This window comes from Globicephala melas, chromosome 1 (genome assembly GCF_963455315.2).
Source record: "Globicephala melas chromosome 1, mGloMel1.2, whole genome shotgun sequence".
In the NCBI taxonomy this organism is placed as follows: Eukaryota; Metazoa; Chordata; class Mammalia; order Artiodactyla; family Delphinidae; genus Globicephala; species Globicephala melas.
Window position 1 is genome coordinate 14,141,783 of NC_083314.1, and position 20,226 is coordinate 14,162,008.

General features: G+C 36.6%; 1 protein-coding gene across 1 annotated transcript in view; it reads right to left on the reverse strand.

The window, feature by feature from the left end:
* The window catches only part of USH2A (usherin), a 773,776-nt gene that overhangs the window by 216,241 nt on the left and 537,309 nt on the right, over nucleotides 1-20,226 (reverse strand). The window contains exons 47-48 of the mRNA XM_060289919.1: nucleotides 5,487-5,685; nucleotides 1,656-1,824 (exon numbers count right to left, since the gene is read on the reverse strand). Coding sequence (XP_060145902.1) covers nucleotides 1,656-1,824; nucleotides 5,487-5,685 — 368 coding nt within the window. The remainder of the gene's footprint in view (nucleotides 1-1,655; nucleotides 1,825-5,486; nucleotides 5,686-20,226) is intronic.

Here is a 20,226-nt window from a genome sequence, read left to right on the forward strand (position 1 = left end):
ATTGGTCTGAAGAATGGGAAGGACGGAACAACAGAAGATTTCCATCTCACCTCTATAGTTAGAATTTTCAAGGCAGATTTTTTTGCAAGGAGGGAAGATGTGGAATATAGTTGAAAACTCGCAAAGTGTAAATTATTTTGAGAGAGTAAAGCATTTGACAGTGTTTAATTCATTGCCTAACACTATGATTTGTAGTATAACGAAGTTAAGGCTTTTCTGCAAAATCTTCGTTTCTGTCACCGTTGTATTTTCTTACTTGGAAAATCCAGTTGATTAAGAGTTAATTATGAAAGTATTTTTGCATAAGAATCAGAAATAACTGTACTTTTACAAGGGCAGAGTTTTCTATTAATTTTAAGGACAAATTATGAAGAATAGAAGATCTCTGCCTTGAATAAACCTGCATAGTATTTAATCATTTCACCTTCCCTGTTTGCTCCAGTGTTTTGTAAAGGATATACTGGGTGAGACAATTTCTCGACACAGATATCTTGGATGGATATATTTGTACCAAACACAAGGTACACTGAACAATACCTGAATTTACTACATGTTTGGCATAAATTTCGTGTTAAACTAGATATCTCAAAGCACTGGGCATCCAAACGTTTAGCTTTCTTCTCTTTCTCCCATATCTATTTGCTGTGCTTTTAAAGAAGAAATAGGCATTAAACTTAGGTACTAGGAAAAAAAAAATCTGTATTCTCAATGGCTTTTCTAGAATAATTAGTAACTGACAGTAACAGTAATGAAGCTTTTAGAAGTCTGGAATAGTTGTTTAATAATTATATTAACACCTATTAAGTAGACTGCTCCAAAGAGCATGGATTTTGGAAAGACACACAGATTTGCATTTCAGCTCTTCTACTCCCATCTGTGTGGATCTGGGCATGTTACTGATTCTCTCTGAACCTCTTTCCTTATTTGTAAACTTAAGGTAAAATACCAGTCCCCTACAGTTGTGAAAAAAATATAAGGTATCATATCATATGTAAAGCCTTGAATACAGAGCGTGCCAGAAACTTGTTGTCTTATAAATGCCAATTGTTGTTATCTTTACTTTCAGTTATATTCACTGGACGTTGTTTTGTGTAGGTGAATTTGGAAAATGGCTTATTCGGTTGGCTGATAAGACAGAAAGAAAAGAAGGTGAGGAGGGAAAAATTCCTGATTGCTTCTCTTTGCTACATCCCTCCCTCCCCTGCCAGACCTAGAGCAACTAGGGGGCCTCAGATAAATGGAATCTGTGGTTATGATCCCACTAGGAACAATGCGTACATCCTTCAGAACAGAAATGGAGAAAATGGAGAACAGCGTCATGGAGTGGAACACGAAGCAATTCACAGAGTTTATGGTGGAATACTCAGCCATGTGGATAAAATAAAGTCACAAAAAAGGGAATTATCCAGCTCTCCAGATATATTTCTTTATGTAATACATATAATGAGTCTCTATTCCCTCTCCAGTTTGGACCTAGTCTTGCTTATATTTCAAAAAAGTGGAGAGAAGAAATGATACCTAAAGCCGGCCATTGGCTACGTGTTAGTGGTTTAATCTTTGGTGGGGAGGTGCTTCAAATAGTTCACTGACACAAGTCACATGTTTGTTTTTTCTGGTTCCCAAGATTACCGAGTACTACTGGAAATGATCCTCACCTGGTAGAATCCTAACGTAATACCCTGAGCAGCACTGATGATTCGGTTGTCCCTCTTGTATTCGGCCACCACAACAAACTCCAGTTGAGTTCAAAACAAATGCGATGTACTTCTCTTCACAACAGCGGTGTCCAGGCTGGGTGTCGTAGAGAACTCCATTACAACACACCTGAAATTTGAGAATCAGGTATAAAGAAATCGTTTTATTGAGAGTATTGTACCACCATATCTTATGTGATACAGTTATTATTTAATAAGGACTTGATCTGAGACCAAATGTAGCATATTTCTGATAAAAATTTAAAGGTTTAAAAAGTACATTTTCTCTGTATCATTCAAATTCTACCAATGCTATTTGATACAATGTAGCTTCTTTTAGCCTTCAACCATGCTTTGTGCTCTATCATAATACTCTATAAATATGAATTATCTTTTGAATGTCAGTGCTTCCAATGAGAAGATGATTTAGAATTGTAAATGAACAATTTCCTTCATATATATGTTTTTATTTTAATGATTGTTTAATTTAAAAACATTGCATCTGTGGAAACCTGTCTCTCATTGATCTTTTTTTTAATACATTGCATTTTCCTTACACTAATTTATATGATCACTTATTTATGAACCCAATCTTCAGACAAGGCAATCTCAACAGTGTCCAACATTTATATATGTGTGTGTGTGTGTGTGTGTGTGTGTGTGTATAGAAAAGGAAATTTATATGGAAATTAATTTTGAAAAGCCCTTTTAACAGTGTTTTCTCCAGGAGCTGTGGAAGAAATTATGTGCTTCAGCAATCAAATAATTATTTTGCATCCTCACTTGAGAGACTGACACTCTGTATCTAGAACAAATGAAACACGGAACAGTGCTGAGATGTAGCCTCAGAACGTATACTCGGCATAAGTTGCATTAATTCGATAGATGCTTCCTGTGGCAGACAAAATCGACCACTGTTTAAGAGGTGCTTCTCTTCTACTTTTTTGCTCATTGCTACTTCCAGCCTGCACCGACATTTGATTCATGCTTAATACAAGGGCAGTAAAATATGGAATCTCTAAGTCTGAAGACTAGCTTAGTACTTCATTCATTTCTCAAAAGTGACCCAAGAGCAAAGAAACTGGGCAGAAGTCTTCTATGTTTCCTCAGGTAGCCCTGGTAAATGAACTGCAATAAATTGGCTTTGCTGTGTCAGGTTATTAGCAATGAGGGTCCACAATCAGTCTAATTCCAAGGTTAAATTGCATGACTCCTTGCTTTGATGACAGATTCTATGTGACAAGTAAAATTTCAAATTATGCCCCATTTTAAAAGAGTTAAGCAAAAACTCTTCTCTTTGTGTTTATGTGGGATTTAGGAATGCTGGTCATTTTTGCTTTCAGGGTAAAGCAATACACACCTTCCTCTTGTTTTATGACAGTGACCTAAAATCTTGCCCTTTGTTGTACAATCTTAAAGAATTTATTCAAGTCCCATTCACATATAGTGAGTTTCTGGACATCGAAGAACATCCAGGCTTTTCCTTCAGCAAGATTCGCTAGGACTTATCATCCTTTTAAATTTTCAAGCATTTATTTAGTGATGGGCCATTAGGACTGGTTCCCTTCCATACTTTCAGTGTCAGTGCCATTCTCAAGCTCTTTCAGTCACGTGAAACTTGTGCCTTTCTTCTAACCAACTCTGGTTTAGATCATCGATGGGTCCCCAAAGGGGACATTTTCAGGAGATTATTTCTCTTGAGAGGTCTCCTCCTGAACAGAGTATTTCTTTTTTTTGCGGTACGGCAGGCCTCTCACTGTGTGGCCTCTCCCGTTGCGGAGCACAGGCTCCGGACGCGCAGGCTCAGCGGCCATGGCTCACGTGCCCAGCCGCTCCGCGGCATGTGGGATCTTCCCGGACCGGGGCACGAAGCCGTGTCCCCTGCATCGGCAGGCGGACTCTCAACCACTGTGCCACGAGGGAAGCCCAACAGAGTATTTCTTAATCTTCGAATTCAGTCTTCAAGTTCGTTGTCTCAGAAAACAATTTTAATAACTTGAGCTGGTAAGTGTGTAGCTAATATTCAGATAGGCAGCCTGTTCCTTGCTCTCTGTTTTCCAAAAGTAATTCTGTAATCTAGTGATTCTCAAAGTGTGGTCCCGGGACCAGATGTAGAGGCATCACCTAGCAACATGTTAGAAATGCAAATTCTCCTGCTCTACCCCAGACTTCTTCTGAGGGTGGGACCTGCTGTGTTTTAACAAGCCCTCCAGGTGTGATACTCACTGGGGTTTGACACCTATGGCTGTAATCACACGGGGAAGCTTGTATAGCTATTACAGATGCTCCTGTAGTGACTTAGCCAAAAGACTCTTGGACTCACAATAAGTCTATTTTCTACCTCTCTCCAGCCTCTCACCCAGGAAATATATATTCATAGTTAACCCCAAACAAAATTCACAAACAACCTTTTTCCTCCTGAGATTTTAATTGACTTCATCTTTCACTGACAATACCTGTGTGTGTCCTTAATCCTTAAAGTCAAAATGACTTTGTTTAATGCATCAAAGTTTTTTTTTTTCTCCTGGAGAATTTTAATGGGAAAATTTATTCTAGCAATTTTTTTCCGCTCAGAAATCCTAAATTTCATTTCATTTTATGAAAGTGTGCTCGTCAGATGGCACCCATTTAATGCCTTAAAATGACATAAAACTTAGGCATAATAACAATTCTGGAGCCTAAGTGTCAAAAAAAAGTACAGTTAGTAACTACTAGCTTTATGACATTTCTTAGATGATAGCAACTGCTTAGCCAGTGTCAGCCATAATAATTGTTTTTAAATATTGTTTTCATTTTTCTGGAGGGATAATCTTTTTTTTTTTTTTTTTCATGTGGGATCTTCCCGGACCGGGGCACGAACCCGTGTCCCCTGCATCGGCAGGCGGACTCTCAACCACTGCGCCACCAGGGAAGCCCCATAATAATTTGTATTTTGATCCATATTGCTTCAACAACTCACTTTCATAATTACTATGTCCTTTTGCAGTGAATCTTTTGAATTTAGTCGTAGCTTTAGTCATTACATGTGTGATGTTGTTGACAAATAGGAACATTATTTCATTATGTGAAATCCTATCTTCAAACTAAGGATTTTCTGCATCATTTATCAATAAAAACCATTTACAAACCCCTCTGTCTGGCTGTATTATTGATCTGATTCTTAAACTGCAACTAATATGAACACTAATCGGCAAATGGCCATAATTTAAAAATATTTCAGTCAAACCATGAAAGGTCCCAATCACAGTTACTCATCAGTGTCATGTAAACAAACACCCACTTGTAGCTGAATGGATTTGTTGTAAAGAAAATTCAACTCACTCAATCAAACAAATTCGGGAGGTTCCTTATCATTTCAATAAACTCATCTTCCTGTGAAGGTGATGAAAAATGAGAAGGCTAAAATGCTCATCAGGAAGATAGGATTTGTATAAGCATCCTTCCTTTTCCATGGGATCTTCTTGATAGGTGGAAATCTTGATCATGATAAATCATGGTTTAAGAAGCAAGTGATTTCCTCAGACACAAATGTAAAATGTTAAAAGTATCCTCTCACTTTTCTGGAGGTCACTTGATAGCAATACCATTTATCATAGACATAGCAGGTAATCTTTAAAAAATTAAGCCACAGTTTTAATTTATTATGTTGAATAGTAATTTCTTTTTTCCCCAGCTTTCTTGAAGTATACTTGAGAAATAAAATTATATATGTTAAAAAAAAAAAGCAGGTGATTTCACTTGGAGTGTTTAGTGAGAAAAACATATTTCACTGACTAGTTTGAAAAGATATACCTTAGCCTCAGGGGAGTAGCACCTGGGTCCACAGATAGTTTCAGGTTTTTGACACTTCACTGCTCTGCAGAGTTCATGACTGTGGTCCTTCACTGACTTCTGGGTTTTAAGGCATGAACGCCATGTTTTCCGTAAGAGATCATAACCCAGAATGATGCCATTTGGCTTCCCTGGAGACATCCAATCAATCTGAAGGGATCTGCAATGGACAGAATAATCAGTACTTCTGAAAAGACAACATTTAACATTGCTGTTATCAGTCTCATCTGCCTTCCAGTTTGGTCTATTTCATCAACAACTTCCTAATGAAAAAGCTGGAGCAAAAGAATACATATCCTAATATATATTCTGATATATGCTACTACCATAGACTATGTTTTGAGAATCAATCAAAACCATTTAAGCTTTTGGGAGAATAACACATGACATGAGTCCGATGGTCCCCACTTTAAATTGCAGAGGCAAAAAGCAACTGTCATTGTTTGCGGCTAGTCAGAAAATCAACAGAAATTTTGGTTGATAAGTAAAAACAAGACACAAATAATTTGACTTAGTAAATAGGGTGGAAATTAGAATATGTGTCAGACCTAATCCCTACTTATAATCCCCTTCTCCTTTGCGTTTCTTCCCGCAGCTAGGACTAGTCACGTGACCCATAGCTGCTCAAACAGATGCAACCAGAAGATGGTGCAATTCTAACAAAGGTCCCTAGGAAATTTTAGCTTCCTTGATGTGGCTGTCGCCTTTTCCCCTTTTCTTTCTTTCTGCTAAACATGATGTCTGGAACTTTGGCAATCACCTCATTCTTCTGGCAGCCATTTGGGAAAGACCATAAGAATCACAAAGACGCCTCTGCGGTATTTGTTATAACTGAACCAATGCCAACAACAATCTACCTCTAGAGCTACTTACTTGAGCTTCTACTGTTGGTTGTTTTGTTACTTATAGCCAAAGTACATGACCAAATTTATAAAATCTTTTTATCAGTTATCAACTGATAAAATTTATCAATGAATTTATTTATTGATACATAACATTTATCAATTTTAACAATTGATAAAATTGATAAGCTCCCTCCAAATATACTTTATCTTAATTTTTTGACTCATAGAAACAGATTTAATTCTGCAATAGTTCTTTATATACCATGATCAAATATGTTTTGTGGTCAGAAATAGTGGAATTAGAGATTCCCATAACAAACTCCTTTATATTATTATGTTCTTGAAGATGTTTGAGTTTTAAAAATTGAGCCACGGTTTTTTCTAAACATATAAATATACTGTTTTGGGTGGTTTGGTATACAATGAAGGCATAACACGGCACCAAAACTTTACTGCATTTTCAATGGTCTATTAATATTTCATCTACTATCCTGAGTGAGATCATAACATAAAGCTGTTCACAGAAGAGTGAATCCTGAATAAAATGATCTACTCTCAGGTTAATGTGCAGAACCTTAATTCTGCACTTAGGTCTACTTGTCAGAATGACACAGTCCAGATGACATACCTGTACTATCTTTAGTATTTTTTTAAGAAGTCTACAAGAAGAAAGTAGTTAAAGTTTTAATAAAGCCCCAGAGATTTGGACATGACATATTTTTGCATTTCAGCACAGCAAGGAAAGTCTGTTATTTGCAAAACACTAGGTAAATGTAAAATAATTATTTTTCTTCTTCTTATTTTCAAAAAAGAGGATGGAACTCTGATACTCAAGATTACTTTTATTGTTTGAATTCTAGAATTTTCAACCATAACAACCATTCACAAATACTTAGAGGTTAGCTTTTTATATAAAACCTTCCAGTAAATACTCTGGAGAAGAGTAAGCACATATGAGTTTAGTCCCTATACTTTAAGATCTTAAAATAAAATTATCACAATAACTTATGTGGACCATCTTTCTGCCACTGTGTAAAATAATATTCTTGCTACACCTTTTAGTTTCAGGAGAAGTATGTCTTTACAGGCCAAATTTTACTGGACCCTATCAGAATTCTAGGTGACATCACATGCTAGGAATTCAATTAGGCCCAAACATTTACATTCAAAAGCCGCAGTCAAGATAAATCTTGACATTTTAATAGACTGCTAAAAAAGAAAATTATTTCCTTTTCTTGGAGGTACAAACATAACACTTTCACTAATAAGACTCTATCGATAAGAAATTAATGTCACCTATGAGAGAACAGTTTCACAGGTGACTTGTATAGTCACCATTATTATTCCAAGGTCTTTATCCAACTCTCAAAATTAATTCCACGTTTTGCAGATACCTCTTTTGTATTCATTGCATAACCAACTACAGGAAAGACTACATTTAAGTGACATTCAAAGGTCGGACTTATCCACAAAAGCTGGCAAACTAGTAAAGTCTAGAAAACACCATGTAGAACCATGCCATTGTAACTTCTCTGTGTTGCACGGAAGAACTGTGAAGTGAGACCACCTATATTTTTAATAATAGCAAGAACAGTTTTGATGTTGAGGATCTGAGTCAGGTACACTAATGTACGTGATCAAAGAAGAATAGGGTGTTTAACACCTGTCCACCTCTCATTAGAACCCATGGGAGTAACACTGAAAAATCTTTTGGCTGTTGATTTAAAATGAAAGACATCTCTGAGAAATGCACACCGTTATTAACTGGATTAATGGTTTCATTGTTTTGATGTTTAAGAGTGAAATAGAAGGAACATCCTTAAACCACAGGAATTAATGTGAAATATTGGGGAAACAAACTGAAGGGTTTCTTTTTGTTTGTTTTAATACATCAGTAAAGGTAGGCTCATGCAGAAACATGATCGTGAATCCTCAAATAGATCTTCTTTTTGGGGGGTAGATTTGTTCATAAAGTGACAATTAGAGTTCACTTAGCTTCCACAGCACTAAGGAATAAAATTTAAGCTACCTTCATAGAGCTTCTAATAAAGGCCACAATGTTTACACACATTTTAGCATGATTCACTGGGTGTTTAGAAAGTCTAGTCAGAGCTATTGACTATTTCTTTTTAAGTCTGTCATATTGTTAGTAGATTTACTATTCTACTTGTTACTGCTATATATCCCTGTGGCCACCGTCACCACAATAATCATCACATTCAGCTCAAGAAGTACAAAATAACATTGAAGAAAGAAATAATTATGGGAAAATCATTTCTTTATCACTTACCTTTACTGGTAAATATTAAAATGATACAGTTCAGAAAAAACTTCTATGGACAGTTACAGTTCCCTTGGTGCTCTACATTTTATTCTAACATTTTATCACAATGTTGTCAAAATGTTCTTGTTTGGGCCAAAGGAAAAAATCTTCATATTACTTTAAGACATCCATCTAAATTGTTATAAATAGCTGTACATTCCCTGATCATGTTTACAGAGGCCTTTTAAAAATCCCTATTCAGGGCTTCCCTGGTGGCGCAGTGGTTGAGAGTCTGCCTGCCGATGCGGGGGACACGGGTTCGTGTCCCGGTCCGGGAGGATCCCACATGCCGCAGAGCGGCTGGGCCTGTGAGCCATGGCCGCTGAGCCTGCGCGTCCGAAGCCTGTGCTCCGCAACGGGAGAGGCCACAACAGTGAGAGGCCCGCGTACCGCAAAAAAAAAAAAAAAAAAAAAAAAATTCCTATTCAGCTTGGTCATTTTTGTCAATCATTTATATAACATTCAAGTTCTTCAATACTATTCCAGATTGTGATTATCAAAAATGATCAGGACACTTTTAATATAAGACTAAATAAATGTAATATGATAACAATATTAATTCTCTGCTCTCAAATCAAATAATTGAATGTTTAATTATCCACTAGAATATTTAGCATAACTTGGAGTCAGTAAAATATCAAAAGGTAAAAACTCTGTGTCCTTGAGTATGAGGAGATGTGAAACATGCATACCTGAAGCATGTCAACTATTATACAGCAGCGTAAAATCAAGTGTTTAAGTGTGTAGTTGAGGCTACAGGTATTACAGAAACACATAAACAAAGATCACTGTGTCTAGACGAACAACGAAGGTTTCATGGGAGAAGTGGATGTGGACTTGAATTGGAATAAGAGGATGGGAAGAATTCTGAGAAGGAAGATTCATATAGGCAAAAATAAGAGGGAGAAGCTGCCTAGCCATATGGAGAAGAGTAATGGGACCAACTTGACGAGCGAATGATTTACATCCAGCAATAACGGAAGGTCAGTCTGAACTTAAGAAGAACGTTATGAAGTCCCTCAAATACTATGTTGAGGAATTTGATGGTGAAATAGGGTGATTGTGCAGTGGTATCACTAGCAGAATATAAAGTCCTTTTAGAAGTAATACCCTGGCAGATTAGAGTAGAAGAGACTAGGGGTAGGGAGAAATATCAGTGAGCTTCTGCAGTAACTTAACTATGAAAGACGGTTTAATGGGGTTTTCTCTTATTTAGGAACTTAAAACTATAGCCCCAAACTGATGATGACTGATGACGAATTCCTCCGTTAAGTATCTTGCTTCTAAAAGGGAACAAACAGCAAGATTCTGCTGCAATGAACATTGCGGTGCATGCATCCTTTCGAATTATGGTTTTCTCCGGATATGGAGTGGGATTGCTGGGTCGTATGGTAATTCTATTTTTAGTTTTTTAAGGCACCTCCATACTGTTCTCCACAGTGGCTGTACCAATGTACATTCCCACCAACAGTGTAGGAAGGTTCCCTTTTCTTCACGCCCTCTCCAGCATTTATTGTTTGTAGATTTTTTGATGATGGCCATTCTGACTGGTATCAGAAAAACAAATATCGTATAATATCGTTTATGTGTGGAATCTGGACAAATGATACAGATGAACTTATTGGCAAAGCAGAAATAGAGTCACAGATGTAGAGAACAAACTTATGGTTACCAAGGTGGGGAAGAGGGGGGACGAATTGGGAGATTGGGATTGACATATATACACTACTATGTATAAAATAGATAACTAATGAGAACCTACTGTTTAGCACAGGGAACTCTACTCAGTGCTCTGTGGTGACCTAAATGGGAAGGAAATCTAAAAAAGAGTGGATATATGTATACATATAACTGATTCACTTTGCTATACAGTAGAAACTAATACAACATTGTAAAGCAACTATACTCCAATAAAATTTTTTAAAAAATTAAAAAAATAACACCCCCCCCCCAAATAAAAAGATTCTGCTGAGTTCTGAGGATAAAGCTGCCTTTTAACATTGACCCATCACCCAAACCAACCCAAAATAAACAGAACTCTAGGAGAGTTTTTGAATTTTAATGAATATTTATTAAGTACCTCCTATATGTAAAGCATTGTTCTATACTTACAAATAAACAAGACAAAGTTCCTTCTTTCATAAAACTTACATTTTGCTGGGGGAAGGTGGGACAGTAAACAAACACGTAAGTGTACAATATGTTACATTGGTTGTCTGAGAAGGCCTGGCTCTTCTGTGCAGAAATCCGAAAGAGGGGATGAAGCAAGTGAACAGGAGTTTCTAGGCGGAGGGAACAGGAGGTATAGGGGTTTTGAGACATCCGTGCACATGGCTTGTTGAAGGACAATCAAAGAATCTGGTGGGACAGAGCTGGACTGAGCAAGAGAATGATGGAAAATGAATCAGGTGGGTGTTGGGAGTGTGGGTTTGGGGACTGCAGATCCTGTAGGGTTTTATAGAACATGGAAATAACTTTGGATTCATTTTTGAGTGCATTGGAAAACCACTGTAGATTTTTGAGCCATGGAGTGAAAGAGGAATGATTTACTTAGTGAAGAGTGACATTAAAATCCACCCCCAGTCCACCCCTAAACATTCTCAAGGCTGAGGAAGGAATTCTAAATACATCACTCAGAGAAACTGGAAGCACTTGCTTGTCCTGGTTGGTACTTCCTGAGATGCAGAAATATCTAAGCCCAATTTGCAACTGTCCCTGGAGGGAAGTATAGAAAGGAGTTTGGGGCAGCCTGACATGGGGGTTGGCAGCCTATATGACCACAAGAAAAGGTGCTTGCTTCTCAGTTAGAGAATTCTAATGGCCAGATATTGTCTGGAGCTGCTCTAATGATAGGGTAAGACAAGATTGCCACACCGTCGATCTTTAGCATGGCGCACATGAGTGCATTTCCTATGAGCCAGTGGATGTCTTGCAAGATGGCTAGGCTTGAGCTCCCTTGAAGTTACACTGACCATGATGGTGGGTTTTTGGGGGAGGGGGCTCCAGCAGGAAGAGTGTTTGGTGTGTCCTGCTCTGTTGGCACCATAGATCAGTTGCAGAGGGCAACACTCATGTGAGAGAAGTTGGCTTTGGGGAGATCCTCATGGGTTCTCTCAAGGAAAACACAATTGTTCAAAAAAGTGCCACCTTCCACAGAGAGGGCTTGGATGGCTATCCAGTGATGGAAGTAAAATAGTAACATTGGGAAGAGGCACATTTGAATGAAAGGGAATAGGCAAGAAAGAGCAAGGAGGGAGAAAGGGCAAACTGGGATCAGGTCTGAGCCTGAGAAATGGTGGAATATTTGAACTAATGTGAGCTTAATATTTTGCTGGAGATGGAATGGACTTTTTTTTTTTTTTTTTTTTTAGATTTTTGCTAGACTCTTTCTGGTCAAACTGTGCAGCATGCAGGATCTTAGTTCCCTGACCAGGGATCGAACTTATGATGCCCCCTCCAGTGGAAGCATGGAGTCCTAACCACAGGACCACCAGGGAATTCCCAGAATGGACTTTTTAATACTTGATCATGAATCTTAATGACTAAAATGAGACTCATAACTAAAAAATAATGTGAAGGCCATAAGGTATTCCTGAAAGGTTTTTCAAGAGTTGGGGAAAAAAGTAAAGCCTTTCCTCCTTGTATCTCACTGAATTAAGACAAGTACATCAACATAAATGATAAAGCATGAGCTAGGGTTGCAGTGGTGGAAATGGAGAAGAGGAACAGCTATGAGAAGATGCTCCAAAAGAAAATAGACTAAAATTGATATTGAGTGAAATCAGGGGATTAAAAAAAACCAAAGCTAGATGTCTGCGATCATATGCAAGGCGGTGGTGCCTTTGCCGAAATGGATGTTGGAAAAACTGGGTTAGATGAGAATTAAGGCTTGAGGTTATGGAAGTGATGGGTGCCTATCATTATAGAAAATCAATAGGCAATTGAATATATGGGACTGGAGTTTAGGGAGAAAACTGGGACAGAGATCTTGAGACATCAGTATGATGAAAACTGTGAGAATATTTGAACTATTTGAGTAGCAGAGGGATTCTTTCTGTTGAGGACACCCACAATTAATGAATGGAATTAGAATGAAACCAATAAAAGAAACCAATGAGTGATCAGGGAGCCAGGGATAAAGCGGCAGTTAAAGGCCAAAGTGAATTGGGGGGAAAAACTGGATTTTGTCGAGATGCATACAAAGGCCTCTCAAATGCTTAGTGATTGAGCTGCTTCTGTGGGAACTGAAAGAAGTGGAGAAGTTAAAAGGAGTTTGGGAAAGAGAGGGAAGTGAGAAAATGGAAATAGTGCTGGCAGAGTCTTAAGAATAAGCTCAATATTCTGTAAGGTCTCCTAATCAAACACTGAGTTTGATGATCAGAATTCATTGGCCATCAGAACTACTATTTCCTGAAAGCCATTATGATTATCAGACTACTGACTGGGTGTGTACATCAGTTCTAAATACACTCTAAATGATCTCTTTTGAGAGGTCTTCCCATATCCTCAAAGACTCAAGTAGACAATTCCAGTCCAAATGAAAAGCTGTCTCAAGTTAACCATACTGGCGAGAAGAGGAGTTGAGAATATGGACGAAGAAGTCATCTGACATTCTACATCTACAGCCCAGCACACTCCCCATTTAAAAAAATAAAACATGGCTCAAAAAAATTGTTTTTAATTGTAAAATTATTACTTCAGTATTCAAGCTATCAGTCACTGAAAAAAATCAGAGAGGGAAAATAACGATAGAAGAGATTTCCTGATATCCAATGTCATAGTATAAAAATATAGAGGCCTCAAAGTTTCACCCAAATTTGGTGAGGCAAAAAGGGGAAAGTTCTTTTTCCACAAGCTATGACCTGTCATGCCATCCTCAACCGCCAGCTATGTACTTTGAAAAGCTAGGGGGCTTTCTAGATGAAGATAGTGGTTTAACCTTCATTTAGAGACACAGACCCCGTGCTGCTATCATAAGGAAGCTGGTGTGTAAAAATATCATTTATATCATTCAGGAGCTTGAAGCAAACATTTAAACAATTATTTGTGAATGCTACAAAGACATTATGCCTCAGCCTTCTCATCAATAATACAGCCCCAAACTGATTTGGAACTGTAAAAACTGCCGTGGATCCCATTAAAGGCAATGAGAGACATGATCTGTGTTCTCTCTTTCTGCTTTCCCTTGAGCTTCATGCCTGGAAATCATGCATCTTGGAATAGCAGTCCAGTCATGTAATAAAAACTCTTCCTTGTTTATGTTCTTTTCTTAGCGTATCCATTTATGGAGAATAAATAAGTGAACTTATTGGAGCGAACTTTACAGTACCCAGTAAAGCTGTCAGTTGCAGTGTTTGTCATATTTCAATCAAAGCCAGAGCCAGCTAGCTATCTTCAGCCAGTGCAGTCTCTACATTCTCGAGGACCAGAATTAATGAATTAGCTATTGATTAAATTCTACTCTAGCAAATCCACCAAGGCAAATAAATGAACTACCCAGGGCACGTGTAGGCCACGGCCAGACATGTCTGGGTTATCGATCAGTCGTTAGCATTCTTTGGGGATATAGAATCAGCTGATGATAATATGACAAGTATGGAAAATGTGATGTAGAGACAGAGCTTGTTTCTGGAGGAGTAGCTTATAAAACTAGAAGGTTTCATCTGATCTTTCTAAATAACTTTGTGTGCTATGGCATCTTTGGTTTATATATAATGGAAAAAACATGTGTAAGTGCTTGTACTGAAGATGTTGTAGTCAAAAGCAAGGTATAAGTTAAGGCCAAAGACGAAAATGACATGCTCCATGCTTATAATCAAACAGGCTGGTAGGCTATTGGTATATGTTACGAAAATATATAAAAGTTAAAATTTGCTGATGACTGCTTTTTACCAAAAATAAACAAAGATTCTAAGAAATATGTGTCTTATTAGAACCCCAAATATTCTAAATGCTATAGAAGCAAACCCTGTCTACTGACATTTGTCTGGAAGGATTTCACATTTGATTTTGCATGTTGCTAATATAAAAGAGATTTTCTTAAACCAAAATAGAAACATAACTAACAAGTATACACTGCCAGAAGTATAATGAAATTACACAAACAATAACATGCACACAGGAGGCTAACTGCTTTGGTGTTGGTGTAATTTTGATTAATGGCTTGGCGCCTATATCTGCTCATTAGGGTCTTGCCTTTGGAAAATGTTGCCGTGCTACGATAGATCAATTTAAGAAAGGAAAGACTGTACATGCCAATATTTGGTCGTGAATGATTTCCATCAGTTTTTTTGCCAGATCTTTGACCAAAAAGAAAAAAAAAAGGAAATAAAGTTGCCAAAGGCATGGGAATAAAGAAAAATATGGAGGGGTTCGTACTTTCTGTGCTGGTCAACATGGAGAAAGCCAGTTATAGCCTCTCTCTCCCACTGATTACTGCTAAAAAGTCTGCTCTAGTTACAAAAAGCAATCACTCAAGGACTCTGAAAAGTTAACAATAGAGGCAGATCGGGAGGGGAGCCAAAACTTAAAGAGCAAACATTACAGGATGCGTTTACCATCATTTCCCCCCTTTGTCTCCCATCTTTAACCCAACAGCAGCCCCAGTGTGGAACCGAGCACTGGGCAAGCACAATCTATGAGAGGAACCCAATCTTTCTGGCCAGAGTACAAGAAGGCCTTGCAAGCCAAAGCGTATGATGGGTATTCCTGTTTCATTTTATTTCCTCTTTTTCCTCTCTTTTTTCCTGCTCTGAGGATGATTCCAGCCAAGGAGCTGCATGATGGCAGTCCTGGCCAAATGAGAATCTAAAATCCTGAGAAAAAACAAGCTGTCTGACCAGAGGAATCGGGGAAAGCACCCCTGTGGTCCAAAATCTCGTTTATTTTTTCCTCTATTTTCTCTCTAATCTCACTGCCCCCCAAACAACCCCATTTATGTAAACTGTGAGGTATATTGGGAAGCTAAAATTACAAGAGAAACCATGTCTTTCTAGCCAAAGATTTGGGAAAGGAAGTCCAAGTGATGTGAAAAACATGGGGGAAATCTCAGAGAAGAGAAAGCTAGGCAGTCTACTAATTCTATACATGAACCAATACAAGTTCTAACTCAACTCCAAGCTGCACATGCATGATTGCCTCACAGGCAAAGGAAATCTGAGCACTGTAGCAAAGACTTTGAGATCTGAACCATTACATAATCCCCCAACTAAATACCAGATTAGCCAATGAGAGGTGCATGCGTGGGGCAGATATAAAGCAGCGCAGCAAAGCTTTTGAAAGATGAACTGATATTACAGCCATTGACCACATAAGCCAAGACAGAATTTTCAGTCTGAAGCTAACCAGTTGATTGCCTGTTGAAAAAAAAACTCCAACCTTCTTCAGAGGATTTTAACAGGACTCAGATCACAACCTGATATTTAAAATGTTCAGGACACAATCCGAAATCACTCAAAATTACACTAATCCAAAGAAAGCTGGAGTGGCTGTATTAGTATTAGACACAATATACATGATGACAAGAAAATTATCAGGAAGAAAAAGGAATATTACACAATGACAAAAGGATCAATTTACCAAGACACAACAATCTGAAATATATATGCACCTCATAATAAACCAACAAAATACACGGGGCAAAAATTGATAGTTCCAAAAAAGAAATAGATAAGCCCACAGTTATATTTGGAGATTTCAACATGCCTCTCACAATAATTGATAGAACAACCAGGCAGGAAATCATTAAGTGTATAGATGACCTGAACATCACTATCACTCAACTCGACCTAATTGACATTTATAAAATGCTCTAACAACAGCAGAACACACATTCTCCTCGAGTACACGTAGAATATTCACCATGACAGATCATATTATAGGCCATAAAATAAACCTTAACTAATGTGAAAGAACTGAAATTATAAAACCATGTTTCAGATCATAACAGAATAGTACTAGAAATTTACATTCACAACTTATCTGAAAAACCTCAAAATATTTGGGAATTAAGCAAACCACTTCTAAAATAATTCATGAGTCAAAGCAGAAGTATTAAGAAAACTAAAAAGTATTTTGAACTAAATGAAAGAAAATGCAACATTTCAAACTTTCTGAGATTCACCTGAAGCAGGGCTTAGAGGAAAGCTCATAACTTTACATGGTTCTAGTCAAAAAGAAGAAAGATCTCAAATCAATAATGTAGCTTTCCTCTCTAAGAAACTGGAAGAGTAAGATAAATCCAAAGGAAGAAGAAGAAAAAAATCAATAAAGAGCAGAAATCAATGAAATGGAAAACATAAAACAATAGAGAAAAAACAATAAAACCAAAAGATGGTTCTTTGAAAAGATCCACAAAATTGATAAAACTCTAGACTGATTGACTATGAAAGAGAGAAGACACTTATTACTGTTATCAGAAATGAAAGAATGTAAATAAATCCAGACTCTACAAACATTACAACTTTCTGCCCATAAATTTGGTGAAATTAACCAATTCTTTGCAAACACAAGATTACAGATCTCACTCAAGAAGAAATAGATACCTTGAATCATCCTACACTGTTAAGGAAATTAAATTCTGAGTAAAATACCTTTCAACAAAGAAAACTCTAGGCAAAGGTGAGTTTCACTGGTGAATTCTACCACATTTAAGAAATAAATACCTTTTCACACAATCTCTTCCAGAAAATAGCAGAGGAGGGAATATTTTCCAACTTATTTTATGGGGCCAGAATTACCATGTTACCAAAACCAGGCAAAGACATTACAAGAAATAAAAACAGTTCAATATATTTTATGAGGATAGTCATAAACATTCTCAATAAGATAACAGCAAATTGCATGTATAAAAAGGAAAATATATCACAACCAAGTGGGGTTTATCCAGATAATACAGACTAGTTAATTATTTGAAAATCAATCTATATAATTAACCATATTAACAAATTATATGCAAAAAAGGCATTTAACAAAATTCAATATCCATTTATGATAAAAACTCTCAGCAACTAGAAATAAAAGAGAAGACTTCAACCCGATAAAAGGTATCTCTAAAAAATTCATAGGTAACATCACATGTAATGGTAAAAGAACAGGAACAAGTCAAGGGTGTCCGCCTTACTGAATGAGCCAAGGCAATAAGGCAGGAAAAAGAAGTAAAAGACACACAGATTGCAAAGGAAGAAATAAATTGTTTATTTTTGCAGAGGATCTATGCAGACCCAGGGAATCTAAAAAAAGCTCCTAAAAGATCCTAAAACTCATAATGAGTTTAGCAAGGTTGCTGCATACAAGGTCATTATACAAAAATTAATTGTGTTTCTACACCCTAGCGATAAACAATTGGATTTCAATGTTTTTAAAGAACCATTAAGAGTAGTACTCCCCAAAATAAATAGTAGGTATAAATCTTATGAAATATGTGTGGGATCTGAACACTGAATTCTACAAAACACTGATGAAATAAATGAAAGAGGATGCAAATAAACGAGCAATGTGCTGTATTTATGAAGTGGAAGATGTGGTATTGTTAAGGTGTCACTTCTCCCTGTATTGAACTATAGATTAAATGCAGTCCTAATCAAAATGACAGAAGGATTTTATAGATATTGACAAGCTGATTCTAAAATTTATATGGAAAAGCAAAGTAATGAGAAAGGTCAGAAAATTTTTTAAAAAGCTTAAAGTTGAAGAACTCATAATACATGATTTTACAACTTACTGTAAAGCTACAGTAATTAAGATTGTATGATACTGGTAAATGAATATGCACATTGGTAAACTGAACAGAACAGAGAGTTCAAAAATGATCTATAAAATGTGTTAAATTGATTTTGACAAAGGTCTAAAAGCAGTCCAAAGGAGAAGATATAGTCTTTCCAACAAATTGTGTTGGAAAAATTGGATATCCCTATGCAAAGATGTTAACCTTGACCCACATCTCAGTTTATAGAAAAATTAACATAAAATGAATCATAGACATAAATTCAAAATGTAAACATATGAAACTTCTAGTAGGAAAAATAAGAGGAAATCTTTGTGACTTGACTCAGGTAAGGATTTCTTAGATACAACACCAAATGCACAGTCCATGAATGAAAAAAGTGATAAACTGAACTTTATTGAAATTTAAAACTTTGCTCTAAATAAAAACAATTAAGAGAATGAAAAGACAAGCCATAAATGAGAGGAAAATATTTGCAAATCATATATCTGACAAAAATTCAAATCCAAAATATACTTCAAAAATATGAACTCAACAATAAGAAAGCAACAAATCCAAGTAAAAAATTAATAAAATATTTGAAAAAGAGCTTCATCAAAGGAGAAAACAAATGCCAAAAAAGCATTTGCAAAGATGATCAATATCATTAATCATCATGGAAATAAATGTAAATTAAAACCATAATGACACACCACTAAACATCTATTAAAAGAGCTAGAGAGAGAGAGAGAGAGAGAGGAAAAATTCTTGCAGAATATCAAGTTCTAGCAAAGATGAGAAGCAACTGGAATTCTCATACAATGCTAGTAGGAATGCAAGATGTTACAGTCACTTTGGAAATTGGTTTGGCAGTTTCTTTTTTTTAAATTAATTTTTATTGGAATATAATTGCTTTACAATGTTGTGTTAGTTTCTACTGTACAGCAAAGTGAATCAGCTATAAGTATACCTATATCCCCTCTTTTTTGGATTTCCTTCCCATTTAGGTCACCACTGAGCATTGAGTAGAGCTCATTGTGCTATACAGTAGGGTCTCATTAGTTACCTATTTTATACGTAGGATCAGTAGTGTATATATGTCAATCCCAATCTCCCAATTCATCCCATTCCCCACCTTTCCTCGCAGTTTCTTATAAAGTAAGTAAAATGTAAACTTATGCTATGATTCCGCAATCCAACTCTTAGTTATTTACCCATGTGAAATGAGAATCTACGTTCACATTATGTACATAATGTTTATATCAACTTTATTCATAGTCACCAAGAACTGGAAACTACCCAAATGGTACGCAAACTGTGGTATATTCATACAATGGAATACTATTCAGTAACAAAAATTAACAAACTATTAATATATGCAATAACATGGATGAATCTTAAATGCATTATGCGGAGTGAAAGGAGCCAGGCTTAAATGGCTACATACTGTATAATTCCACTTATATGACAACATGGAACAGGAAAAATTATAGAGAACAGAACAGAGCAGTGTTTGCTCAGTTTGGAGGAGGGTGGAGGAGGAAGGAAGTGGCTATAAAGGGGCCAGTGTGAAGAAATATTCTGACATAATGGAACAGTGTTATATCTTAACTGTAGTGGTGTTCATATGTTTGACAAGTTCATATGTACTTGTCAAAACTCATAAAACTGTGAAGCAAAAAAGAGTGTATTTTACTATATGTAAATTAAAAACAAAATAAAAAAATTAAGAGAATAATTAAAAAGTAAACAAATTTAGCAAACCCAGAATCTTTTTGGAAGTTTAATTCATTGTTAAAATTAGGCAGTTCTCTTCACACCCTTGTCAGT